We start from the raw sequence: 27,775 nt of genomic DNA on the forward strand, positions 1-27,775 counted from the left end.
TTATTCTGCTTTAGTAATCACACATGAGACGGCTTGACCATCACAAATTCACAAACTCTCCATCCAAATTCTATTAAGTCAGTGGCATCAAGATTTGTGGCTCGGAAATAAACATAATTCAGACTTTGTTGTCACTGAACTTTTATTTATTACATCGTATCGTGGTCCTATTGAATCGTGAATCCCATATCTATAGATAAGCGTATCGTCCCATCCCTATTCAACACCAATGCATCTCGGCTCCATTAGCCTTTCTCAGGACTAGTTTTTAACACATGAGCTTTGTTAAGTTGTTCTCCAAGAGGAGCTGAAACCTGGGGCCGGATTCACAAAACCCTCTTAAGAAAAAAAAAAATTCTCAAGTGCCATTTTTTTCTTAACTTTAGTCTTAAGAAAAAAAAGTACGAAAAAATTATATTCTCAAAAACAGTTCTCATATATTTTCTTAACTTTCTTCTTATGTTTCTTCCTAAGAAAAAACTTACAAATAAATGGTATTCTTGAAATGAAAGTTCTCAAATTTGTTCTTGATTTTTTTTCTTAACTTTAAGACAGCCCTTCACCTGTCTTAAAATTCCTACAGTGAAAACGTAAGCCTCTAATATCATATATTTAAACACATTTTAGACAAGTAGGTTATAGTTCAAAGTCTTCATAGCTTCCCCTACACCTAACATTAAGATGAACATTTATTGTAAAGCTTTATTTGGTGTACGGCCTGGTAGGCCTTTGTCTGAAAATAAGCTAGAAAATTTTACAGTTACCAACAGCAAACAATGTTTAAATCTTTGCTCTAGTTGCTCTAAATAGGTTTTTCCCCCAATTGTTTTGTAGATGGAAGCACTTTGGGTTGCCTCCTAGCCTCAATGGCAGTAAGCCTAAAGTTTATTAATCAGAATTAATTCAGGCCCTATTTTGAGAAGTTCTTAAATGGGAAAATTAAAGAAATTTGTAAGAAATGAGACTGTTACTAAGAAAATATTGAGGAATTGCACTTAAGAGCCTTCTTAAGAACTTCCTAAAATTTCCTCTTATGTCATTTCTTAAGATCTATCTTAAGAACACATTGGTGAATCCAGCCCCTGATCCCTAAGCACAGAGAATTTGGTTTCTGGTGCCTGTCTGTTTGTCTGTCTGTCTGTCTTGACCGCTTCCTGTAAAAAAAAAAAACAGAAAATACATAAAACACCCAGCTACAGCTGTGGCCTAACATTGCACTCAAACCGACCGAATGCTTTAATTCATTCTTTTCAGCCTCATGCAAATTATCATTCAGCTCTTGATTGTGGCAGTCACAACACTTTGCGAATACCTTGCAGATGAGAGGAGCGTCCTCCGCAGCTGGATTTCAGCCCTATAATCATCTGAAGCGGCGAGCCCCGGCCCCCGATTTCATCCGCACAGTGCAGGGGCTGAGCATGACTGGACAAAACTATGTACAGTGACGCGGCAGTCTCTTTGAACAGAGACCAATAACAATCTACAAACCATGATCGAGACATTTAACCCGGAAGAGTTAAAAAAAACGACTGCGCTTGTTATGTCATGGATAGGACCAGTTACTTTCTTATGGAACTGGCATCATTTATCATACAGCTGTAGTCTCCCCTTTTCCCCAGCCTCTCAACACAGTACATAGCACTATCCAAACCCATCAAGAGGCCTTATGGTAAAGAATAAATATGATAAATGCCTTGCCGCGGTACCGAGGACTCGCTTTTGTCTCTAACTCGGAACGATATGTTCTCTAATCCCAGATGGCACCTTCTAAATCACTGGCAGACTGGCAGACGCAGAGTGGTGTACAGTAATTAACTCGCGATCGCAGGATGTTGCGCGTATCCTCGTGTTTTCTCTTGGGGAAAAAGAAAAGAAGGATGGCATGAATTCACGGGCCGGACACTGAAGAGAGAGGAGAGGCAAGAAGTGGGAGAAGGAGTGGAAATCCTCGCTCTTACTTTGGAAGCCGTCCGCCTCGCCGCAGGTCCTCTTCGATAAAAGCGTTTTCCGTTCTATCGTCCTCGGGCGGGACCGGCTTCGGACTCGGACCCCCTCCCCCCCCGCCCCCCACCCCCCAACTCCCCAACCTCACTTGTAGAGCAGCTGGAGCCGGCTGGTGTGGCAGTTGTTGCGGCTGATCTTGCCGTCGGGCTGGTAGAGGTTGGAGGAGTTGGAGAAGGACGGCGGCAAAGGGGGGTGGTTGTCGGAGGCGGGCACCGGGTAGCCCGGGGGCGGGACCAGGGACTTGGGGTCGCCCTGCGGGACGGCGAGCGGCGAGGAGCTGTGGTTCTGGTTGGCGGCGCCGGACGCCCGCCGCCGCGACCGCAGGGCCTGCCGCTCCGACAGCTGGTTCCTCAGCTCCGAGACGCGCTCCTCTTTCTGGAAGGGAGAGAGACATTTTCTTTTTTTTTTTTTTTTAAACTGATTTTTTATTCAACACCCATAATACACAGAACATACAACTTGGAGGAGATGCATATACAATTCCACTTGTTTTAACTTCTATTCCTGTCATGTCTGTTCTGAACATTGTTATGAAATCACTCTTCTTCATTGGTAATAATAGTTTTCATAATACATAAACATGAGCAGCACAAATCAAATACCGCACCATTCGTACCACCAATGAATTAACAATACAATAACTGTAGTATTGACCTGACATACTTTGTGGCTTATACCTGAGAAAGAAAGAAAAAAACAAGTGTAATAGGAATAAAAATAAGAATAAAAATAAATACAATGAAATAAATAAAAGTAAGAATAGGAAAAAAGAGGTGACTAAAGTTCGCATTTTCATTTTATTTGATAGTTGACAGTGATGAGAGGCAGGAAAGATGGGGATGACAGAAGTCTTGGGATGCAACGCCCATACTTTACTCTTTAATAAGACAAAAGTGTATGATTTGTATGCTTTTGTTGAACTCACAGCACTTTGAATGTAACGCTGCCTGCGAGTGCTGTCGGAAATATTGGAATTATGACTTCAGCGCACATTACACGACGAGTGTGACAGTTTGCGTTTTCAAAGATAACAGATTTGCCAAGATGTGACGTTTAAGAGGCAGAGAGCATGGGTGTCGTGTTAACAACTGATGGTAAAAGTGATGGAATTTATTATTATATTGTAGGGATGAGTAATTGCATATCTTCTGACTGTGAGTCAGCCTGTGTACTGTATAGCTGTCAGCGACTTCGCTATCTGTAGGACATTGAGCTCTTTGTATCCGTCATGTCATAAACTATCTTATCCAAAACAATATATTTCTTGGTGCCAGCAGTCCAAGTATGCAGCCTGCTCACCATGAACTGCCCAGATTAGGATTTCACACTCTGTATCTTATTTAGTCAATCATGACCATGTTAGTAGATAGCAATCCCTATACAGGTTGAGCTTGCTTTGTTGTTATTATCTCTATCCTGTCCTGCTTTGATGGAGATCCAGATATGTGCTTTGACTGAGTTAAAGCAATATTCCACTTAATTTTCACATGGGGGTTATTTAGCACTTATTTTATTATTTATTGTTATTTGGACCACCATGAAAACCAGATTATAAACTAATCACCGAGAACAGATGCAGCTGGTTTGCAGCAGTTTGTAGCATTCGGATTTTTACTTCCCATTCATTTGCATGAGGCCACGAAAATAGACTGAAAACTGACATTTAACACGTTGGTGAACAGATTCAACAACAGATCCTGCTTTTAAGACAATAAAGCATCCTGGGTCCTTCGTCATTTTGCGTTTCTATTCTTGCTTTACACTAAAATTAGTATTTAAAAATAAAACTAGATCCGGTCTCCCAAACAGGAACTATCTCTCCTAAATGGTATCCCTCCGCTATGTTCTCTTCTATCAATAAAAATGCTATTTGGCAAAATTATGTTCTAGAATGTTGGACCCTCAGAGTAAATCACGGCAGCAGGACCTGTTGTTGAATCTGTTCACCAACATGTTAAATGTCAGTTTTCAGGTTATTTTCGTGTCTCATTCAAATGAATGGGAAGGAAACGAACACTACAAACTCATCCAGCTGCATCTGATCTTAGTGAGTAGTTTATATTCTGGTTTTCATGGTGGTCAAGTGCCGAATAACCCCCATGTTAAAACTAAGTGGAATACCGCTTTAAAATTGACCTGCTATTTTGACATTTCACATCTCAATCCTACTTGTTGAGTTGACCTGACTAGTCTACTGAGATTCCACTCTTAAAAGGACACGCAATATGCAATCGTTTGCAATTCTATGAAAATAATTAGTATTGATTTATGTTTTCCATTTCATTCGTTGTTAAACTTTTAGGTGCCACACATTTTTGTGCATACTTAGAAGTTGCTCTCTTGGATATGGACGACTTTTGGGTAATTGGGTAAATTTGGGTAAAAAATAATGACATTCCTGATACACATTTTCTCACTGCTGCGGCACAAAGTAGCTCAGTGCTGCTTGACGTCCAATTACTTCTGTTACAGGCTCCATTTGGTTATTATTTTTTTACCAAAATAACACAAAGAAAAGCGCAACAAGCCATATTTCCAATTTCCAAAGTCAGATAAAGGAGCTTATTTGGAGACCTTCAAGCCCTCTGTCTATGTGTGCATATTGGCTTCTGCAAGTGTTTCTGGGCTGGATTGGAACTTTAAGGTGCTGCGTGTAGAATTTTAACACCAATAAGCCATTACTGCATTAATTTTGGGACATTAGTATAAACAGAAATCTGCTGGATTGCTTTACGGCACAAAACAGGAAGAGGGCGCTGTTCTTCCAGAGCAAACAGAGATTCTGGCAATGGCTGAAGGTGGAAGGAGTGAAAGGAAGATGGAAAAATCACGTCCAACATGTTGATCCTGTTCAGGAATTTGGAGGGGGAACAGGAAGCAACGGGGCTTATGGGAAATGTAGTCTTAATGTGGAGACTAACAATACCACTGGTGTGAGATGGAAAGGTCATACCAAAGTAACTGCTTCATACTGGGTTTGATTTCCGACCTTTGCTGCATGTCCTCCCCCTCTCTCTCTCCTCCTCCCTGTCTATCTCCACCAAAAACTGCCCGACGAAGCAGAAATGTCCAAAATGCAAATAATATTAAACACTGACCTCCTGAATGATCTTCTGCAGCTCCTTGTTCTCTCTCTCCAGCTGCCTGGATTTCTCCTCGTCGTTGTTGTTGGTGGACGAGCCGGTCTTCATTGTCTCCTGGGCGTCCGACTGCCACTCGCCCCGCGTGATCAGGCGCCGCATCTACAAAATCACACACACGTCCGTTGACTAAACCTAATCTTAATTCTAACCTAAACCCAAATCCTAACCTAGCCTCTTAGGGCGTTTTCACACCTGCGATTTTAGTCCGGTTGATTCGGACTCTGGTTCGTTTTCCCCCTTGGTGCGACTCGTTTGGGCAGGTGTGAACACAGTAATCGCACTCGGGTGCGGACCAAAACAACCGCACCGAGACCCTTTAGAGGAGGCGGTCTCGGTCCGGTCCCGAACGAACTCTGGAGCGGTTCGTTTGTGGTGGGAACGTGATCCGACCTCGATCCGACCCAACTACCAGGTGTACTCAAATTACTCTGCAAGTTTGAGCTAAACGGCTCCTGTAGCCAGATACAGCAGGTACAGCAGGTACAGCAGGTACAGCAGGTACAGCAGGTACAGCAGGTACAGCAGGTACAGCAGGTACAGCAGGTACAGCAGGTACAGCAGGTATAGCAGGTACAGCAGGTACAGCAGGTACAGCAGGTATAGCCAGTATAGCATTTTCAAGACGTTTCCTCGAAGTGCATTCTGCATTCTGCTGGTACAGTGTTGCCTGGTATATTGCCCAGATAATTACAACAGTTATGAGCAAATGCCAACTCTGCCGTTGCTCCATGTTGCATAGCAATGTGCACTAGTCCAGAACACAGGACCTTCTTTCTGTATTTACTTTCTTGCTCCTGCCCCAGACACATCTGACCAATAAGCGGAGTGAACGTTCTCACGTGGTTTGTAACGATGCATTTTGGTTCGCTTGGATTTTTCTCCGTGTGAAAAGAAACCGATTCGGACCAGAGCAAACGAACTATAGGTGTGAAAACGCCCTTAGAGAAGTGAGGACCGGCCAAAATGTCCTCACTCCAGAGATCTAACACTCAAGCTGGTTCTCACAAGGACAGACGAACACACACACTCACACACGTGCCGACTGACTGGAGCAGACTGTTGAAGACTCGGGCAGGTATCGATGCTGACAGGGCCAATCTAGCTGGTCATTATGTGATATATTATAACAGCCTGGACGACTTAGATCCCTGATGAAAGGCAATTCATTAAGTCTGACACTTAAATCGCCCTAATCTGCAGGGATGAGAAGATGAGAGCAGGACAGTCATTTGGGTTTCTTTTTTTACCTTGGGGACAAAGAGAACCACCAGGGTGATGTAGACGGAGAAGACGATGGCCAGGGAGGCGAAGGCGAAGGAGGCGTCCTGCTGGGAGGACAGGATCATGGTGACCGGAGCCGTGATCATACACAACACCTGAGACAGAGGGAAGCAAAGACACAACATACGAGTTAAAACGGAACCTACACAACATTAACGACTCCAACTAGGCTTGGGCTGATATTTGATATTTCATACGATATTTCTTATCAAATATTCGTACATTTCGCGATATTTCAAAATATCAAACATCACCATTTCACCAGAAATATCACAATTTATTAAAACTTAGAAACCTATAATCTATTAGTGGTAGGATAGTAAAAAAACGAAAGTAATCAAGTGAAAAATTTGTCTTTTTAATTCAAGTGGGTTCCCTTTTCCACAATCAGTCCATTTTGGAATGAGCAAATTACACCAAATGGCCATTGTTTCCTCCATTGCTTGAATTGTAAGATCAAATTTCTAGGCTGTTGTTAATAATTATTATTATCACAGCCTAGAAATGAAATAAAACCCCCCCCCCCAAAAAAAAACAACCCAATATCTTATATCTCGATACTTTGGTGGGACAGTTATCGCGATATACGATATTATCTGGGGTTTTTTTTTTTTTTGGTTTTTTTTTTGGGGGGGGGGGGTATTTTATTTAATTTCTTCCAAATTACATAAAAATTTGGGATACTGCCCCAGCCTAACTCCAACACGCCAGGTACTGACAGAGAGAGACTTGTATGTGCCAAACATTTCCAGAAAGACTCCAATAAACCAGTTACTGACAGAAAAAAAGAGACTTGGACCTAGCCACTATAACCGGAAAAGGCTCCAAATTAACAGCTGCTGACAGAAAAAGACTTGTACCGACTTGGCGTGACCAGACAGACTCCGACATACTAGCTACTGACAGGAGAGAGACGTCTAGCTACCCAATATAACCAGCAGTACTCCAAAATACCAGCTACTGACAGAGAAAGAAATGGTAATACTGAGGGAAACTTAAATATTGTAAATGAAGCAGTAAAATTGTGTAGCATTTGACCTCCCTTCCCCTTTTGTCATCCTACATATCTACATACAGGGAGGATATTATAATTCATTAGATGGAACAGTTATTGAATGTTTATTTATGATATATTGCTGATATTTTCTGTTTAATTACTAAGTGTCATCTGTTAATGTCTATACTATTACCTGGACGGATAGGCTTCGTCTCCGTCGGGCCAATAAAGCGGATTTAAATTGATTTGTATTAAGGAGGACGGGAGCGAGGGAGAGGTGGGAGGGAAAAATAAAAAAAACGGACGGAAGGTAGGAGATGGATGGAATAGGAGCGGGGCGGAGGAGTGAGGGGACGGAGAGATTGAGAACGACGTTAAGATGAAAAATGAGAGGGGGGTGGAGGGGATAGGAATCGATACGTATTGATCAACAGCCGGTCGTCTCTCTCCGCGTAAAAGCTAGAAAAATCCCATCCAGACTGGCGAATGGGGAGAGCGTCGACAGCGGTGGTGATGTTTTTTTCCCTCTGCTGTGTCATTACTTACACAGACGGTGACGGCACAAACACAATCCCTTGGCTCGCGCTCGGCCCGGGCCGCTTCCGACTCATTTCACCTGGAGACAGACGGGCATCGCTGTGCACCTGCTACTGGGTCTGCAGCTGCTGTCCTACAATTCATTCCGTAATGAACCTGTTATCAGGTAAGCTACGGGTTCCAGAGAGCCAAGCGGAAGACCTTTTTAAACACCCTTTTCGTTCCATCTGGAATTTGATTTAAGAGCAATTTAATATAATAGTAAATAACAAAAACAAATGCTGTTGACTTTGAGTGTATGTCTGATTGTTAGCCATCCGGGTCTTCCTACCAACTACATATTTTTATACCTTTTTACTTCTTAGTACTATTACATTTTCTTTTCAAAATCTTTTTACTGAGATTTTCAACAAAGGTTCCCAGGGTTGGGCAGGCATATTCCACATTGTTACAAAATATACATCAATATAAAAATAAAAAGTGATAATAGTGACAGTAATAAAGTGAGACGTCCCTACCCCCCCACCCTCCCACCCTCTTGATTACCTAGAATAGGTATGAGGCACATTATCTAGAAATAAAGAAATAAAACTAAGGATGTAGCTATTTCCATGAAGTTAGGTGTTAGAATGCATGTCACACTATGTTGTTTGGGTGTTATGAAAGTATGTCAAAAAGGGTCCCCAGGTCTTATAGAATTTCTCCCCAGAGCCACTGATTGAGAAGTGTATCATCTCCAATTTAAGGCAGGACATTATATCTCGAAGCCACTGACTAAGTGTGGGCCGGGCAGCATCTTTCCATTTGAGCAAGACTGCGCGTCTAGCCAAGAGTGAGGCAAAGGCAACCATGCGGCGCTCTGCAGATGTCAGATGAGGATCGTCTTCATCGGTAATGCCAAACAGAGCTACCAGAGGGTCCGGGTCTAGATTCTGCTTTAAAATGTTGGAGAGGGTACGAGTTTTGTAATTGAGAGCACAGCCAGTACATGTGGATAAGGGTAGCATCACTGTTTTTGCATTTGTCGCAAGTGGGGGTGATATCAGGGTAAATGTTAGACAATTTAATCTTGGGCATGTGGGCCCTATGAACTACCTTAAATCGCACTAGGCAGTGTCTTGCACAGAGTGAGGATTTGTGTATAGATGTGAAGATGGAATCCCATTGGTCAGCAGATAGTGTATGCCCCAGTACTATTACATTTTAGTATATTTCTAACATTATTACTTGTCACTTTCATATTTTCTGTTTTTTTCTACTGAATCTTCATACTATTTGTTTATTTGTTAGGATCCCCATTATCTTTGCCCTAAAGCACAGCTAGTCTTCCTGGGGTCCACATTTAAAAACATACATTAAACATTACAATCAACACAAATAGCAACACCAAACATAAACATAACACTTATATAAAAAAAAACAAGAAAAAAAAAACAAAAAAACATTAATATGTATGAGTAAAACTTACACTGATGACTCTCTCAAAGTTACCAGCAAAAACTACAAATCCGCATATGCATAGCATCCTACAAATATGATATTCCTTGGTGTTTCCTTATTTGCTTTTTAAACATTGATTTCTGTGCTAATTTAGTCAGTGACAGTGGTAAAGAATTCCATGTTTTCATTGCTCTATATACTACTGTGTGTTTAAGGAAATTAGTGTTTGCCTTGGGAAGTGAAAACCGGCCTTCTGTTGCCTGTCTGGTGGCATAATGTATATGACTCTAAATTGTGTTTTAATTGACTGTACTGATATGATGGAGTTTTTGATTGCAACATGTTAAGTATCAGTTTGTTTTCAAGGATCCACTTTCCGATAATATCTAGCTCACTGTTCAAGATGGCAGTCAGATCAGCAGGTGTTTTTGCTGATGCATGTACTGTAGTATCATCTGCATACACTATTCATACTTCTTGTACCTTTCAGCTTTTATATATAAGCCTTCTTACTCTTCCAACTCTTCATACTACTCGTACCGTCCAGCTTCTCTCTCACTCACGTTGTTGGACACACACACACTTTCTCATTTTTTCACTCTTCTCCATTTTAACGTGTCTTTTACATATTTGCTTACCCTTTTCTTCTCACAATTTTTACATTTTAGTGCATTTCTAACATTATTACTTATCACTGGGACACTCATTACAGCTCCTTCACAGAAGTGTTTTAAACTGCCACATTTCCCACAGTTTGAACATTACATTCACATATTATACTTTGCGTCAGCCGCTTCAGTTTGAACAGATGATCCACGGTCAGTCATCCATGTTCACACACGTGCCTACACACATCACATATGCTAGGTATTTGTTATTATGGCTGTCAAAAGCAACAGTTTGCACGCTCAGCAATCACACGCATTTTCTCCAGAAAATGCACCTTTCTAGTGCTATCTGGAATTTGATTTAAGAGCAATTTAATATAATGATGAATAACAAAAAGCGTATACTGTTTCTGATTGAATATTGCGAATGAAACTTCTGAAACTATAAATGAGAAGGATAATGCCCATTTTCTGGTGAATTACCTTATTTTGTTTATCTCACTTTCCAACTCTGCCTTGAATAAATATCACTGAATGTGAAGAATCTGTCAATACCGCTCTCTAATCTTAAAGTTGCATCAAAATGAAACTTGATTAAAAATAAACTTGCATATCAAGGTGAAAAGATGAGACATTTGAATACTTTTTCACACCTTAAATCTATATAATTGGATGGAAACCCTGAATTAATTTCTCCTGACTCACTGGAAAAAAAACAAAAACAACAAAAAAGAAAACAGCTTTAGCATTTCCCTGCACTTGCTACTTTGGGGGTGTGATCCGCTCCCCTATAATTATCTGCAACTAACCTATTCTAGGCTGCTTCTTGCTGCGGCCACCTTTCGGCCCATTCACGCGGTTTATTCCATAAATAGATCTTAGAGCATAATGACATTAGCAGATGGCGGTGCTGGGATCAGTCTCATTTGTTTTACAGAGAGAGGGGGCATCCGGCGGGCCACCATTCATCAAAAGCGGACGAAAAAAAGAGGAAGAAGGGGAGGAAAAAAAGAGTACACAGCAATAAACACATGCAAATTTTTTTCCCTGTACCAATTTGCAATTCTCCCACTCAGCTTAAGCTTAAATTGGGTTCAGCGCATAATGGGTAATCCTCGGAGATGAATTAAAATACAACGCTGGAAATGAGAAACACAAAATCCGCCATATTGATTAAAATACCTCTCTCAGTGAGCGCTCCTCTGAACCGGCGGGATGAAAAGAGATTGGCATTTCAAACCGGCCGCCGGATGCCACACTCGTCTTTTTTTGGATTGTCGTGCCGGACCGGAATGCGTCGCGATTTTGTCGGCGGCGGGAAGAGGGGCCCTCTCTCTCTCTTGAATACACATTAAACAGTTGAACAATTGACTTCTTTATCTCCCCGGGTGACGGGGGGGGGAGGGGGGCGGACAGGCTCGGGCCAATTATAGAAGCGGGAGTGATGTGATGTCTTTGAAGAGCACTTGAGGGGAGGATGTCCAGAGTAATTCACACTGGGGCCGCAGACGGAATCCTTGAGAGACCTTGTCACGGTCGCGCTGCGTCTCCGCCGGACTTTCAGACTTTTGGGGGAAAGTGGGAAAACTGAAGGGAACTCGTGTGAGCTCGTGGATATCCGACATGTACCTATAAGGAACCCTGACATGTGACGTTTATTCCTGCTGATGAGGACGGACCGCAGCAGCTCTTGTCGGATCGGGTCTCTGTGTTTTCTGGTCGTGCCGTACAGCCCCATGCGGGCGCGCGGTGTCGTCATTTAGGACGCGTTCCTAGCCCACCGGCCCGGGCTCCCCTCCCTCGTTAAAGCCTCCGAAATTGGGCTCGGAGGTGAGGTGATGCCGCTGAGGACGCCGGCGCTTCCTCAGCGGAGCGTGAAATGAAGGCGGAAAGGGCAGCAAAACACAACATGCCTGCTGAGGGAGGAGAGAGCGCGCGGGGTTGTGAAGGGATTGGAAGTGAAGGACCAAGTCTGCGGACTAACACACAGCCTGGAGAGAGGCACGCTACTGACAAACACATTAGGCCCGGCCCCACCAAGAGCTACAGCGACAAACGCACAGGAACGCACACACACACACACACCAGGGCTTCCCATATGTTGATTATATCCAGGCAGCCCGCCCAGGTAAATTAACAGCCGCTTTATTTGGAAGGCTGCGTTTCAAACTTTGTCGGCACAAACACAGCGCCACCAACTGGCCGACATCATTCGCTGTATAATGGGCACAAGCTGTCATTTAATTGTAAATTTGTAATTAAAAAAATTTGCATACCCAGCTATCTTCAATAGTTGTACATTGAGCAACTGTTAGGATGTTTTACCAAACCTGCCTGACAAGACAGACAGCAGGATAATGCAAACAAGTGACATATGGTACAATGTGGGATAATCATGAGGGTTGCATTAGCAAACTTGCTACTGCAACATTAGGTGACTATTATAGCCTACCTCCATCTGATTATCTCTAGTTCAGTGGAACAAACAATCTATAAATGGGTTTCCTCTGCAAGTGGGATAATCATGGCATGGTCATAGGCGCAATGAATTATGTTTGTTGTAGTACTAACACACTTTCAGCAGTCTGTTTTCTTTTTAAAGATTCACGTTAGTGAGTTAGCATTCATTCGGGAGCGGACCCTAGGTACCCCCAGTTCTACATATGTGGTCTCCCAGGATCCTATGTTCCCAGGGTCCTATGTTTAACCCTAACCCTAACCCTAACTAACCATATTAAGCGAATACAGAGCTGGGGAACATCTTTTTCAGGTTCCTATTATGTGCTATATAGAGCTGGGGAACACACAACCCTGGTAACATAAGACCCTGGGAACATAGGACCCTGGGAACACAGGACCCTGGGAACATAGGACCTTGGGAACATAGGACCCTGGGAGAGCACATATGTAGAACTGGGGAACATAGGACCCTGGGAACACAGGACCCTGGGAACATAGGACCTTGGGAACATAGGACCCTGGGAGAGCACATATGTAGAACTGGGGAACATAGGACCCTGGGAACATAGGAATGACTCCAAATTGGCGACAGAACTGTGTACGAGATATCAGGTTTTCTCATGTAGGAAACCCCTCTTTGCTTGACAGCTCCGCAAGCTGGACTTCATCTTCTTGAGAAAGGAAAGGCTTTCTCCGAGCAGCGTGCTCATGCCCCTTTATGACTCCCTTGGCGTGCCTCTACAGAGTGGACTTGGGTGCGTTCCAGGCCCTGGCCAAGAACTTTAATTTAGGGGTGCCCCCTGCATCCACTATCTCCCTGCACTCTGAAATGGCTCAAATCATTCTGTCATCACTCCGCTTGTTGTACTTTGTCCCTGCTTTCTTTTTTGGCTTTGCCCGCACTCTCCCTTTCGCTGTCTCGCACATCTTTGTGTGTGTCTCCCTGGAGCCTTGGGAACATAGGACCATGGGAACATAGGACCCTGGGAACATAGGACTCTGGGAGAGCACATATGTAGAACTGGGGAACATAGGACCTTGGGAACATAGGACCCTGGGAACATAGGACCCTGGGAACATAGGACCCTGGGAGAGCACATATGTAGAACTGGGGAACATAGGACCTTGGGAACATAGAACCTTGGGAACATAGGACCCTGGGAGAGCATATATGTAGAACTGGGGAACATAGGACCTTGGAAACATAGGACCCTGGGAACATAGGACCATGGGAACATAGGACCTTGGGAACATAAGACCCTTTGTCATGTTCCCATTATGTGCCATATAAATCTGGGGACCATAGGACCCTGGGAACATAGGAATGACTCCCATTCAAACCGGGCTTTCCTCATCAGTGTACAAAAGTGCTGTCTAGCACTGAAAGTTTGTTAGTGAATTACAACGACCATAATTCATTGCACCTATGATGCAGTGCATGGTGTTGGTCAGACAGGTTCTGACCCACACAAACTCAATAGAGAAGAAAAGTTTGAAATGTAGCCTAATGATGGACTTGATGTACATACTGTATGTTGAAGAGGAAAGTATAGTAGTCACCTAATGTTGCAGTAGCAAGTTTGCTAATGCTAAAATCCTGTTCCCCATGCAAAAACGAATGTTATGTCAATTATATTGGGCCACGTTAGCTAGCTAGCTAGTTAGCATAGAACATTAGCAAATGTAAGTGCAACAAGGTCATGCAATGCTGAAAATGGAACTTAGGTGTGTTATGAGGATTATAAACATGTTAAAAGTGATGCTGTGTAACGTTTACAGTGTATGCCACCATGTTAACGTGACGTCAGATCTGCAAATGGAATTATCAGTTATCTTAAACCAGATTTGAGAAAATCTTGCCCGAGTTTCCTACTTGGAATTCTGACTTGAAGAGCTGTTTCATTGCATTTTTCCTAGTAGAAAGTCAGAATTTCTAACTTTCTGACATCTCTGGAACGCAGCATAAGCAGGCTAATACTACCCCTTTCAGACTGAACTGATACCCTGGCTTTTTACAGGAATTGCCTTTGGTCTGAATAGGTCCATGGCTCAAAATCTTGCAATATTGGTCCAGGCTTCAGCACTGCAATCTTCCTAGACACTGGCACAGTCATTTCCTGGAATTCAGTCTGTGTAATCAGTCTGAAAACGTCTCACAGAAACCCAGAAATCATACATTCAACATGTTGTGCCACTAAGCCACTAAGGAAAATCCATATCCGGTCTGTTTTAGTGTTTCTTGTTGCAAAGAGAAGTTTTATTGACTTATTAATTATTTCCGGATGGCAGATGGGAATCGGCAAATGGTAATGATGGTGGCTCTGCACTATCACGGCCAAATATACCTCGCTATTCTGCCTTACTATAGCTGCAGTGTGGAGTCAATGTGGCACACTGAGCAATTGCATGTTCTAAATATACTGGCAAAATATGCAAAATTTGTAATTAAATCCATGAATTTGGTTGGTGTATCTAAATCGGGGCTTTCCAGGAGAAACCTGGAACCCATTCAGACTGCCAAGTCTGACTCGGGGCTTATCAACAATCCCAGGATTTGAAATCCCGGAAAATTCCAGGATTTCGATCTAAAGGAGGTTTTAGCTTAGTCCCCCCAGCCAAAGTAACCCGCCAAACTGCGGGAAACACACACACACACACATAGACAGCGAGGTGAGACTCACAGCGACATTATAGATGGCCATGCCCACGGCGCGGTGGTCATTGATCTTCTCTGTGGAGATGGACTTGGTCTCGTAGGCCAGGAAGATGCCGAGCAGCAGCAGCAGCCCTTTGTAGCCGTACACCACACCTGGTGAGGACGGACAAGATGGCAGCTTTGAAGAACTGTGTAGGTGTTTCTACTGTAGCTCATACAGCTCCATTCAATATTTGAAGAGGCTTTAATGGGTTTGAAGGAATAGTTCACCCAAAAATGAAAATTCTGTCATCATCTACTCACCCTCATGCCAAATGAAACACAGGTGAAATGTGTTAGTCCATATAACACACAGGGAGGCTGCCAGCACAACTTGGTAGCAGCCTTCTCCAAAACAACTGAAGTCAATGGGGACCTGTTCTTTAGAGTTCCAAAACAAAAACAGCCAAACAATCACACTGTGAATAGAAAGACCTATACACCATTATTTGTTGCAAATCAATCAGCTGTAGTTAAGATTTGCACTAAATGATGGTGTAAATATACTGTAGGTCTTTTTGGAACTCTGAAGAACTGGTCCCCACTGACTTCAGTTGTTTTGGAGAAGGCTGCTATGGAGTTGTGCTGGCAACCTCCCTGTGTGTTATATGGACAAACTTCACCTGTGTTTCAACTGGCATGAGGGTGAGTAGACGATGACAGAATTTTCATTTTTGGGTGAACTATTCCTTTAAAGTTTTCACAGTTTTACTTTTTTAAGATAAAGACAAATACAGAGATGGAGCGACAGGCAGAGAGACGGATGGAGGAACGGGGATGGAGGACGTAGTTAGTATTCCCCTCACCCAGCCAGGTGTTCATCTTTTCGGAGCTGCAGTGCTCCAGCAAAGGCTGGATCAAAACATCCAGGTCTCCTTTGGGGGCTTCTCTGGTGAACTTCTGCTCGCACACAAACACACGCAGAGGAGGAAGTTTCTTAACACGACACGCTACAGCTCCGCCGGCAAAGCATGCGGGATGGAATCAATTTCATTTCAAACTATATCAATGAGGCGAGTCTGTTGTCATGATTCTACGGGTGTTATTTATTTTTCAAATCCTGCGTGAGTCTGCCAATCAATACGTCTAGAAAAAACCAAATGCCAGAGAGAGAGTTCACCTCATAAATCAGACTGCAGAGCAAAATTGGGATACGTCTTGTCCCCCTCAATGATTTTAACAATATCTCACATTATATATGATGTTTGTAGTTGCTTTTTTACATTGTATGTCCCTATATGCTGCTGACTGAATTTGTATTTTCTTTATGAATGTTTTTATGAGATCTCTACCTGATTAAACAAAGGATACATAAACGAAAAAAAAAGAAGAGTGGATGAAGGAATTAATCGTACCTCCACTGTGATATGCAAGGGATCCACAATCTGCCAGATCATGAGGGACAGGACGTCGATGCCGAGCAGGACGCCGACGGTGGCGTAGAGCTTCCACGGCTCCAGGTGCTGCTGGGAAACAGGGGGGGGGGGCGGCGGTTACTAACGGTGCACGCCGAGGGATCAGGAAAATGCCCAAATCCTCTCTTTCTGATTGTGTGAGGGAGGGATTTATGAAGCCATAAATAGACCGGCCTAAGCTTGAAGAGAAAACAATGATCCATCACTAACTGAGGCCAATTCAATCTGCCCTCGAAGCGTTCGGCCATGACGGCGAAAGAGACAAAGAGGCCGCGCTGGAGCGCGCGCAGCGCTCCGTGACTCGATCAATAAATAAAGGTGTTCTTTTATGTATTCTAGTAAAGGGAAAGAAAATTTTGGGAGGCACAGGTCCAACGCTATAAACCCGTTATTGATTTTGTTGCATTATCCCCGGGGATCAAAGCGTTGCGGTTATCCCGCTATAGTGAACATGCAGAAAGATACAAAGGCAGCAGTGGGAACTGTAGACAATGATCTGCACTGTTCATCAAGACAATTACTGTTAGATACAGTAGCTCTCCTTATCCTGTGTCTAAGCCACTCAGCATCTCAATACGCAATGAATGTGTGCAACTTGGCAAGCATAGAGGCTTCTGCACTACAAAATACAATTTACAATTATCTACTTTAAATAGGATGCATTTGTCCCACTTATTTCCGCGGCATCTTATCCATTCCCAAAGTCTGCTAATCCTTGTATTAGAATGCTTCTCATAAGAATTGATCTCATGTTGGCCATAATATCCACAGTCCACTGCTGGGAAAGTATTACAGTGACGCAATCAAAGCACAACACATGATGACAGGGGGCATCAAGCAAGTGTTCCCACTCGGCGGAACATCTCCATTTTGAATGGCGAAGCGGCGTCTCTTCCACCTTCAGAGAGAGAAGGGGCTACAGCGGCGGCCCTCGGCGTGGGCATTAAGCGAGTCAAAGTGAACTCAATCAGTTTTGACATGGCCCTCGATAATATAATCCCCCCTGATAGGCTTTCTCCGACTAAGGATATTCATAAATATTCAGTAATGGGGCTGTATCTCCCTGCCTGGAGTATTCCCGCTCTCGCCTCACAGCTGGAGCGTCCGCTTTAAGACGTGATGTCTGACATGTCCTTTTACGCGGGGACGGGGAAGGCAGGAGGGGTGGGGTGGGGGGCAGGGATTGCCAACTGGGGGGAAGCCCTTTCCCACTGGGACCAATTGGAAAGGTTCAGCGGTCGGGGGCTGCACGACAAATCGACACTACACAAATGCTCAAGGGCAAGCGACAGTCCAGCTATCTCTGTGGACTGACTATAGACGTAGGGGAGAGAGTAAATGTAAAATGATAACATCCCTTTGGGAAATACATCTTTTCAGGCCAGATAGGGTGCCCTTGAAGGGGATAATGATTAAGTAAAGCCTAACCCCCCCTCCCCATAGGGCTCAGGGTGAAGTTAATTGGTCCCTCCTGGAAGGCAAATCCACCGCTCCAAATCCGCGAATTCTCCTTCGCATTTACCTTCCTCTTATCCTTCTTCTCGTCCTTCTTGGTGAAGACGGTGTGGACCCACCAGATCTTCGTGAACATGCTGCCGTAAGCCAGGCTGAACCCGAGACCCAGCAGCCACAGGCGAAACTGGCAGGAAATCAAGACACGAAACACTTCATAATTCAGCAGATTCATATATCAAACAAATTAATCAAACCACCTCCTCAGTCACTCGCCTTTATTAAGCCTTGTTTGAGTTTAATAGCTTTTTTCGAAAATGACCTTGGAAATTAAAATGACCTACTGCAAGGCTCCTTTCTTCCCCTTACGCAATCCCCTGTAATGCCTCAGCGATATGGCCGCCTTTACTGTAGTGGAGGAAAAATCCACGCTCGGACAACATGAGGAAAGGTGAAACCCTAAATCAAAGTCTAATTTAAAAGTGGAGGTACCCTTCAATTACAAAAGGTAATTATCTATTACAGTTTTGCGAGCCTGTCCACTATTAAAGTGTTCTGAAGTACAAACTGAGGTCAAACCTGAGCTACCGCCAACTGAAGGGTTGAAACTCCTATAGTATAGTTCTAGTATTTAGAATACTGCTCAAACATTCTTTTGATGTGATTCGTTTTCAGGACAATGTGCAGAAAAGAATTGTTAAAGGAGTAGTTCACCCAAAAATGAAAATTCTGTCATCATCTACTCACCCTCAAGCCAGTTGAAACACAGGTGAAGTTTGTCCATATAACACACGGGGAGGTTGCAGCACAACTCCATAGCAGCCTTCTCCAAAACAACTGAAGTCAGTGGGGACCAGTTCTTCAGAGTTCCAAAAAGACCTACAGTATATTTACACCATCATTTAGTGCAAATCTTAACTACAGCTGATTGATTTGCAATAAATAATGGTGTATAGGTCTTTCTATTCACAGTGTGATTGTTTGGCTGTTTTTGTTTTGGAGCTCTAAAGAACAGGTCCCCATTGACTTCAGCTGCTACCAAGTTGTGCTGGCAACCTCCCTGTGTGTTATATGGACTAACAAATTTCACCTGTGTTTCATTTGGCATGAGGGTGAGTAGATGATGACAGAATTTCCATTTTTGGGTGAACTATTCCTTTAACACAGGATATCTGTAATGTTAATGACCAATTCATTCTCTGTAATCAGTCTCCAAAATTGCAGAGATGAAGAAAAATGAACCATGTGTCATATGTAACTTGCGCAATTGACACATTTAAGCAATAACATTACAGCATGGCTACGAGAGCAAAGAAAAGTCGCAAATGGACCAGAGTTGACACTTTGGGTCTGATCTCAGTTTGGGGTGAACGTCGCTTTCAAGTGCAATTTGAGCAGATGGCCCACAATCATACGGTAAGAGTCCTTTCCCACAGGAAAAGTGTTCACCAACAATCTCAGGGATGTCAATTCAGACAGGACTAGTTTTACCTAAGGTTATTTTCACTGGGCATTTTACACGAGGTAAAAGCGGCTTTTTGGAATTACAGGACTAAAATTACAGACATGCTCCAGTAATTATTACCCGCCTCCATCTATAAAACTAATCCCATCCAAATAGGGCTTGGGGTGAGCTGCATAAATGGCACTCCACAAAGACATTTGTGAAACATGATCTAGGGTTCATGTTTCACAAATGTCTTTGAAACATGATCTAGTGTTTTGGAAGATCATGTTTCAAAAAACTAGATGTTTCAAAAATGTCTTTGAAACATGATCTAGTGTTTTAAGATCATGTTTCAAAAAACTAGATGTTTCAAAAATGTCTTTGAAACACAATGTAGCGTTTTGGAAGTTCATGTTTCAAAACTCTAGATCATGTTTCACAAAATGATCTAATGGTTTGATCTTCCAAAACACTAGATCGTGTTTCAAAATTGCCACAAAGACATTCTGAAACATGATCTAGTGTTTTGAAAGATCATGTTTCAAAAAACTAGATGTTTCAAAAATGTCTTTGAAACATGATCTAGTGTTTTGGAAGTTCATGTTTCAAAACTCTAGATCATGTTTCACAAATGTTTTTGAAACATGATCTAGTGTTTTGGAAGATCATGTTTCAAAACACTAGATCATGTTTCACAAATGTCTTTGAAACATGATCTAATGTTTTGGAAGATCATGTTTCAAAAAACTAGATGTTTCAAAAATTTCTTTGAAACATGATCTAGTGTTTTAAGATCATGTTTCAAAAAACTAGATGTTTCAAAAATGTCTTTGAAACACAATGTAGCGTTTTGGAAGTTCATGTTTCAAAACTCTAGATCATGTTTCACAAAATGATCTAATGGTTTGATCTTCCAAAACACTAGATCGTGTTTCAAAATTGCCACAAAGACATTCTGAAACATGATCTAGTGTTTTGAAAGATCATGTTTCAAAAAACTAGATGTTTCAAAAATGTCTTTGAAACATGATCTAGTGTTTTGGAAGTTCATGTTTCAAAACTCTAGATCATGTTTCACAAATGTTTTTGAAACATGATCTAGTGTTTTGGAAGATCATGTTTCAAAACACTAGATCATGTTTCACAAATGTCTTTGAAACATGATCTAATGTTTTGGAAGATCATGTTTCAAAAAACTAGATGTTTCAAAAATTTCTTTGAAACATGATCTAGTGTTTTGGAAGTTCATGTCTCAAAATTCTAGATCATGTTTCACAAAATGATCTAATGTTCTTATCTTCCAAAACACTAGATCACCTTTCAAAATTGCCACAAAGACATTTTGAAACATGATCTAGTGTTTTGGAAGATCATGTTTCAAAACACTAGATCATGTTTCAAAAATGTCTTTGAAACATGATCTAGTGTTTTGGAAAATCATGTTTCAAAAAACTAGATGTTTCAAAAATGCCTTTGAAACATGATCTAGTGTTTTGGAAGTTCATGTTTCAAAACTCTAGATCATGTTTCAAAAAATGATCTAATGTTTTGATCTTCCAAAACACAAGATCACATTTCAAAATTGCCACAAAACATGATCTAGTGTTTTGGAAGATCATGTTTCAAAACACTAGATCATGTTTCAAAAATGTCTTTGAAACATGATCTAGTGTTTTGGAAGACCAACAAGGTGACATCTTTAAAACACTAAACTGCTGTGAAACGTCAGCCAGCCAGTCTCATCTAAGGACACTTTGACATGACTCATACAGTACGTACTGGTTGGAAAAGAAGGACTTCCATGACGCTCTTCAAACAAAAAAAAATTACAAAGCCTTTATTTCATGGCCAGTTCAAATGAAAATTAAAAACACACTCAAAGGCGTTTTGGAAATGCTGTGGCCTTCATCAGGCAGTGGCACACCAAACGTTCTTCATGCACAAGGCCACAGCTTTGGTTTTGGTTTTGGCTCAAAATGTTTAATTAGTTGCTTGAAGAATGCCCTGGAACTGCTTTGTTTCGTTGAACCAAAGAGCAACAAATGCCTCATCACACAGAAACCCCCTGTCTGCTCTTCTCTGACATTTGCATTGGCTGTTTTGGAGATTCAAGTTGTGACATTTGGGGTTGCGGGACAGGCTGTCAACACCTCTAAACAGTACATTACACCCCCCCCAGACAGGACACTAGTCTGTTGCAGCACCCTGCACCTGAGGATATCGCATGATGTAGGAGTCCAAGCTGACATGTTGTGCAATGACATGATTACTGTTGCCTTGTTTCAGTAGAGATCAGCATTGAGAATTTTGGTCTACCAGGAGCCTTTATCCATGTCTGTGAATCCAGCCCATCCAGTATTAGCCTGTTATTCATACAATGAAGCTTGTTTACAGTCACGTTTTTTGGTTTGGTTTTAAGACTGAAAGACAGTGTGAGCTAGATCTGAGTGTAATTTGCACCTTCTTGGAAAATATGAAACTTGAATTAAGGATCAGCAATCTTTTAGTGTTAAGATTTTAGCTGTACCAAAAAAACCCATACATTTTTCAAACGCAAAATCAAGATTTAATAAGCTCATTTGCTGTTTCAGAGAACTCGAATGCTGTTTTAAATCCACACACCGTGCAAATGCGGTTAATACCTTCAATCCCACAGAAAACCATTTCTCAGTTTTGGCTTTTTCTGTTTTTTTAGCTTTCAAAAGTAAATCAAGGTGTTTGGAGCCCATTGGTTGTCGGAGTGTACCTGGCAGACGACGGGGAACTGCTTCCTGTGGACATGAAGGCCGTCGATGCCCAGAGGGAAGACAGCAGCCAGCGCCATCATGCAGCCCACTGCAGTCATGTTGTTCAGGTACGGCTGGGAGTTCTGAATGTACCTGGAACAGCAGAAATGGACACACTACATTCATTCTCTAACACTTAACCCTGAGTCTCATTCTAATCTTAAACCTGCAATAAGCGATATCAGACCTTATAACCAATCCTAAAACTAATGTGTCCTATGTGGAGATTCATTGAGACATAATGATATAAACCAATATCCACACAGCAGCCAGCTGGGTTGCTGTTTTCATCTCTTCTCTAAAGCTTGTTGTCAAATTACGCACCGGAACGAAGCTCCTCCCGCTCCATTGAGTAGCTTTTCATTTTTTAAAAACTAGCTTGGCTCCTTCCTCGCTGTTTAAAAGCGGCGCTAGGGGGAGGGCGGAATCAATGAAGCGTGCGAGTAAACTTGAATAGTTCACCCAAAGATGAAAATTCTGTCATCATCTACTCACCCTCATGCCAAATGAAACACAGGTGAAATTTGTTAGTCCATATAACACACAGGGAGGCTGCAGCACAACTTGGTAGCAGCCTTCTCCAAAACAACTGAAGTCAATGGGGACCTGTTCTTTAGAGTTCCAAAACAAAAACAGCCAAACAATCACACTGTGAATAGAAAGACCTATACACCATTATTTGTTGCAAATCAATCAGCTGTAGTTAAGATTTGCACTAAATGATGGTGTAAATATACTGTAGGTCTTTTTGGAACTCTGAAGAACTGGTCCCCACTGACTTCAGTTGTTTTGGAGAAGGCTGCTATGGAGTTGTGCTGGCAGCCTCCCTGTGTGTTATATGGACAAACTTCACCTGTGTTTCAACTGGCATGAGGGGGAGTAGATGATGACAGAAATGTCATTTTTGGGTGAACTATTCCTTTAAGCTAGTAAACTTGCTACCTGCCTCTTCACTTGTAACATGTAACCTTCAGAGGAAGAAAAATCTATCAAAGTGAGACTGGTAACCGGCGACACTTCTCCGTAGGTACGTTTAGCTTAGCTATTAGCCTTTTTGCACGGTCCTTTGCTAGGTTTGCCCCAAGTGAATTTTGAAGCCAATAAGGGAGTGGCGGCAAGCTGCAATTCTTCTAACGTCCGCTAGATGCTGGCTCCAAAAATACTCCAAACCCAGCCCAGCCCAACCCAAAAAATGTTGACAATGGCGGCGATCGTAAAACCCAATCTTTTGTCTTGAAAACGGCCCTTCAGAAACCTATGGGTGACGTCACACTCACTACGTCCATCTTTTTTACAGTCTATAGTTTGTCCTTAGGGGCCTCTGTAGTGCAGGAGCGTTGCTGTGCTTTATTTACAAATGTGTTGCGGTTTCTGTCTCCCTCTAGTGGTCGGAAAATTGCTTATTGCAGCTTCAACCCTAACCTATACCTAATCCCAATTCTAATTTTAACCCTAAACCCAAACCCTAATCCTAAACTAGCTCCTTGTAGAAGTGAGAAGCAGCTAACTGTCCTCATTTTGGAGGATTTTCCTCATTTTTATATGCTAGGGAGACGATGTGGTCTGCATAAGGATAGAAATACAGGAGCACATACACACACACCAAATCTGAAAAAAAAACAAAAAACGCTTTTAAGATTTCAAGCTCAGGGTCACAATGAAAAAACATAAATGCACAGAAATGTTCAAATACATCCACACACACACACACACTCATGCACAGAGGGATATTTGTGTCTGTCAAAGCCTCTATCTCCCACTGCACATACACACACACACAGACACACAAAGCTCCTGCCTGTCATCCTCATGCTGTTTGAGACAGACTGTCACCAAGTTCACGATATTAGCTGTCTGTCAGGAATGCAAACGAAGTCTGGATTTAACTGTCAGCCTCGCACGCCGAGGGTCTGAATACGCTTTTTAGGGAGCCACTCTGCAACATACTGTGAATATTACATAGATCTATTTTGATCAGTGCGGCAAAAGCAAAAAAAAGGAAGAAACAGTGAAAGAAAAAAATCAAGCCTTTTGGCAGGTCTGTTTTGTACCCCGGGCACAGAGCGAAGCCGGCCCCCCTCTGAACCGCCTAGATGTGAGATAGAGGCGCGGCGCGTTCCTCTACCTGACGTTGCTGTTGTAGATGTTGAAAGTGAGGCAGACGATTCCCAGGAGGATCCCCAGCCCGGCGAAGACAGACACCGACACAAAGAGCTTCTGGGAGAGGTAGCGGAACTCCTCTATGACCACCGTCTGGTCGGCGGGGGGTCCCGAGCCTGGAGAAGACGAGGATGAGGAAGAGGGAGAAGATGGAGAGACAGATAGGTCAGGCAACTAAGTGAATTAATAGAGCGGAAAAACCTAAAAGGCGCTCCGGTCTCTTCTCCGACCACTGGGCGCTATCAGTGCGGTGTGCAGCCATGCCTCAGCCTCCAAAGTCCCTATTAGCATTTCTACTGAAATCGCAGCCACTTAGTGTGTGGCTCTATTACCGGGGGTTCATTTAGCGTTCACATCACAATCGGCGCACTAACGGGCGCGCGGACACGGCCCAGGACGGGGGGGGGGGGCGAGAGACTACTGATGCTTTTCACTTTTCGGTTCGTTTCATTCATTGACCTCTATTTTGCCTCGTTCATGAGCCATTTCCCAATTGCGTGCCTCCATTTGGTATGATTTGGGGCAAGGTCTGTTCGATGGGATGTGGATGATGCTCAGTCAAACGAGGGTATAAAAACCAGGGAAATGCTGGCTAACCTTCTGCGGTTCTGTTAAGCAAAATGAAAATGTACAACTATCGCCTGCGATGTAAATTATATTGTTCCTGCTGAGAGCGTTTATTCAGACACTTATCTTTTGAACTTCCTGCCAGTAATTGCATAAAAGGCAGAAGAAAGCTATTTCTGCAAATAAAGAGGATGACACTCAGTTTGTGGATTATGGATTCTGATTTCAGATTGGTGACTATGACTGCGAATGGCATTTGATGTTGTTTCCAGCAGCATAGGATCTTATGAGTAGGGAGATGCAATGAGACGTGCGTGGATTTCCGGTAGCGAGAGAGGAGATAGCGATGAAAACGTCACAAAATGAACACCGGCGATATTTTTTTTCCATTCCAATCAACGTGGGCAAGCAGGAGCCGGCCGGCGCTGATCGGAGACAAAGGGAAAGATGGAGAGAGAGAGAGAGAGGGAATAGAAACGAGGAGCCAAAATATAGACAAAGGAGTGAAGCAGAGGAGGGTTGAGAAAATTGATATGACGGGGGAGGAGAAAAGAAAAGAGAATAAAGAATGACTGGGTTCGAGGTATAGGGGGAAAAAGAGAGGGACATATATAGGGGGAGAGAGAGAGAGAGAAGGGAGAGAGCTGAGGAAGCTGAGGAAGCAGTATCAGCGACCTAGTTCAGGATACTCTCTATCCTTTCTCTCTCTCTATCTGGGTTTACATCAGGCACAGTGGGAGAGAGAGAGAGAGGCGGCTATCAGGCTTCATCTAGGCCAGTGATTCTCAACCTTTTTCATATCAAGCTAAGTTAGTACACATTAGGGCCATGGACCCCCATTTGTCTCTCGGACCCAAATCTGAGAATATTTTTTATTGTTAGATATGTTTTTGTCCAGAATTCCATGACTGTCTGTATTGTAGGCAAAGAAATAACAGTGAAAGTATGATCGAAACAGTCATTCTTCTACATTCTGTAACTGTGTTAACTTCTTGTAAATGGTGAAGTTTAACAATTCATCAATTTGCTGGGGACCCCCTGGAACCTCCTTAAGGACCCCTGGTGGTCCCCGGACCCCACGTTGAGAACCGCTGATCTAGGCAACGCTCGCTAAAACCACTGGCCTCAGTAGTGATAGAGCAATCTGATACCATTACTGGATGGGAACTACAGCAGCTCTTAGGGTAAGACCTAATGGGACAACATTGGGACAACAGACATCAGGGAGTCAGTGTTGTCCACCTCCATCCATCAGTCTCACCCTAATACTGATGCACATTCCACGACGTATGAATAGGTTTTTTTTTTATTATTAGATGCTTGGGAGGAGTGTCTCTATATTCAGCAGCACCCCACTCTGCAGCCATTGCTCCCTCGTCAGCTGCACCCCACTCTGCAGCAACCCACTCAGCAGAAAGTGCTTTCCAGTCTGCGGCAACCCACTCTGCAACCAGCACCCCCCCCAAGTCTGCAGCACCCTCCAGCACTCCCCAGTCTGTTTGTTCAATCCCCAGTTTGTTCAATCCTGACAGATAACCTTCACAGTTCTATTAGTTCATCTGTTAATACGCCTGTTCATTCTATCCCAGTTCATATAGTGATAGATCTGAAATTCCTAATGTGCATGTACATGCTGCATCCCATAGGCCCAACCTTATTACTATTTCCTTTGTAGGACAACCTGATATCCCTCAGCCTGAGACCACATTGATTTGCCTTAATAACGCTTTAAGGCTTTTAAGGCTAGAAAAGGCTTACTTTTTCTACATATAAATATAAGAAGTATGCTTCAGTATGAATCATTTAAGAATTTTAGTTTCCGAGGCCAACCCTGATATTTTGGTTCTTACTGAAACATGGCTAACAAAAAGTGTTTGCTGTTACACTGTACAAAAGCTTTGAACTCATCACTTTGAAGGTATAAATAGGGCTCAATAACTCAGTGGTTGTGATAAGATGGCGGATCTATTCTCTCCTCATATAGATTCTGAATTTATAATTTTGGGTGATTTCAATTTGGATTGGCAAAAGTGTCCGATTATTTAAAGGGAATCTGTAGCAATCTTACTTTAACCCAGTTGGTTACAGAGCCAACCGGGCCAAATCTACAAAATCTTTCAAATTCCATGCTAATAGACCTGATCTTATCCAATAAGCCTGATAAATATGTTGCACTGGGTGTTATGTGATATAGGTATAAGTTATTGGCCTATAGCTATCAGAGAAATGAGACTTTAATGAGCAATTGTTTCTGCATGACCTCTACTGTAGTGACCTACCCCATACTATAGAGATCCCTGATGTTGAATTAGCATTAGATCACTTTGTAAATACTTCAATACAGTAGTTAATAAGCATGCTCCATTCAAAAAAGTATGAATTAAAGATAGATCTAGTCCTTGGTTCACCACTGAATTATCACATTTATTATCTAGAAATAAAGTATGGGCCTTGGCTAGATGATCAGGGGACCCTTTGGCTCATTTTCAGACAACTAAGAAATAAATGCGCTTCCTCTGTGAGGAAAGCCAAATCTGTTTTTTAGTTCAACCTCTAAATCCTTTGCAAATCCAATTCTAGAACTGCCGTTGTTCCATGCTTGCTTAACCGAGCACAATGAAATATGTGCAGCTTTTAATGAACACTTTGCTGCAGCTGGTCACCTTTTTGATACTAAATCATGGGAACTGATAACTCAGTGGTTGACCAAGGGCCTCCTCTCACAGCCAGTGTTAACACCGGTTATACTAGAAGCAATGCTCCTAATTTTGCTCTCCAACCCT

General features: G+C 42.7%; 1 protein-coding gene across 1 annotated transcript in view; it reads right to left on the reverse strand.

Moving 5' to 3' along the window:
* Positions 1–2,088: 2,088 nt before the first annotated feature.
* Positions 2,089–27,775, reverse strand: part of LOC139655999 (gamma-aminobutyric acid type B receptor subunit 1-like) — a gene marked incomplete at its 5' end in the record, with an annotated part of 39,043 nt that continues 13,356 nt past the window's right edge. The window contains 9 exons of the mRNA XM_071533457.1: positions 2,089–2,379; positions 5,103–5,246; positions 6,395–6,523; positions 15,152–15,279; positions 15,972–16,065; positions 16,521–16,631; positions 18,103–18,219; positions 22,226–22,358; positions 24,391–24,541. Of these exons, the coding sequence (XP_071389558.1) occupies positions 2,089–2,379; positions 5,103–5,246; positions 6,395–6,523; positions 15,152–15,279; positions 15,972–16,065; positions 16,521–16,631; positions 18,103–18,219; positions 22,226–22,358; positions 24,391–24,541 (1,298 nt within the window). The remainder of the gene's footprint in view (positions 2,380–5,102; positions 5,247–6,394; positions 6,524–15,151; positions 15,280–15,971; positions 16,066–16,520; positions 16,632–18,102; positions 18,220–22,225; positions 22,359–24,390; positions 24,542–27,775) is intronic.

The sequence above is a fragment of the Centroberyx affinis genome, unplaced genomic scaffold, assembly GCF_046629955.1.
Source record: "Centroberyx affinis isolate AG114_WGS23_722 - 3 ecotype Tasmania unplaced genomic scaffold, CSIRO-AGI_Caff_v1 ptg002366l_1, whole genome shotgun sequence".
In the NCBI taxonomy this organism is placed as follows: domain Eukaryota; kingdom Metazoa; phylum Chordata; class Actinopteri; order Beryciformes; family Berycidae; genus Centroberyx; species Centroberyx affinis.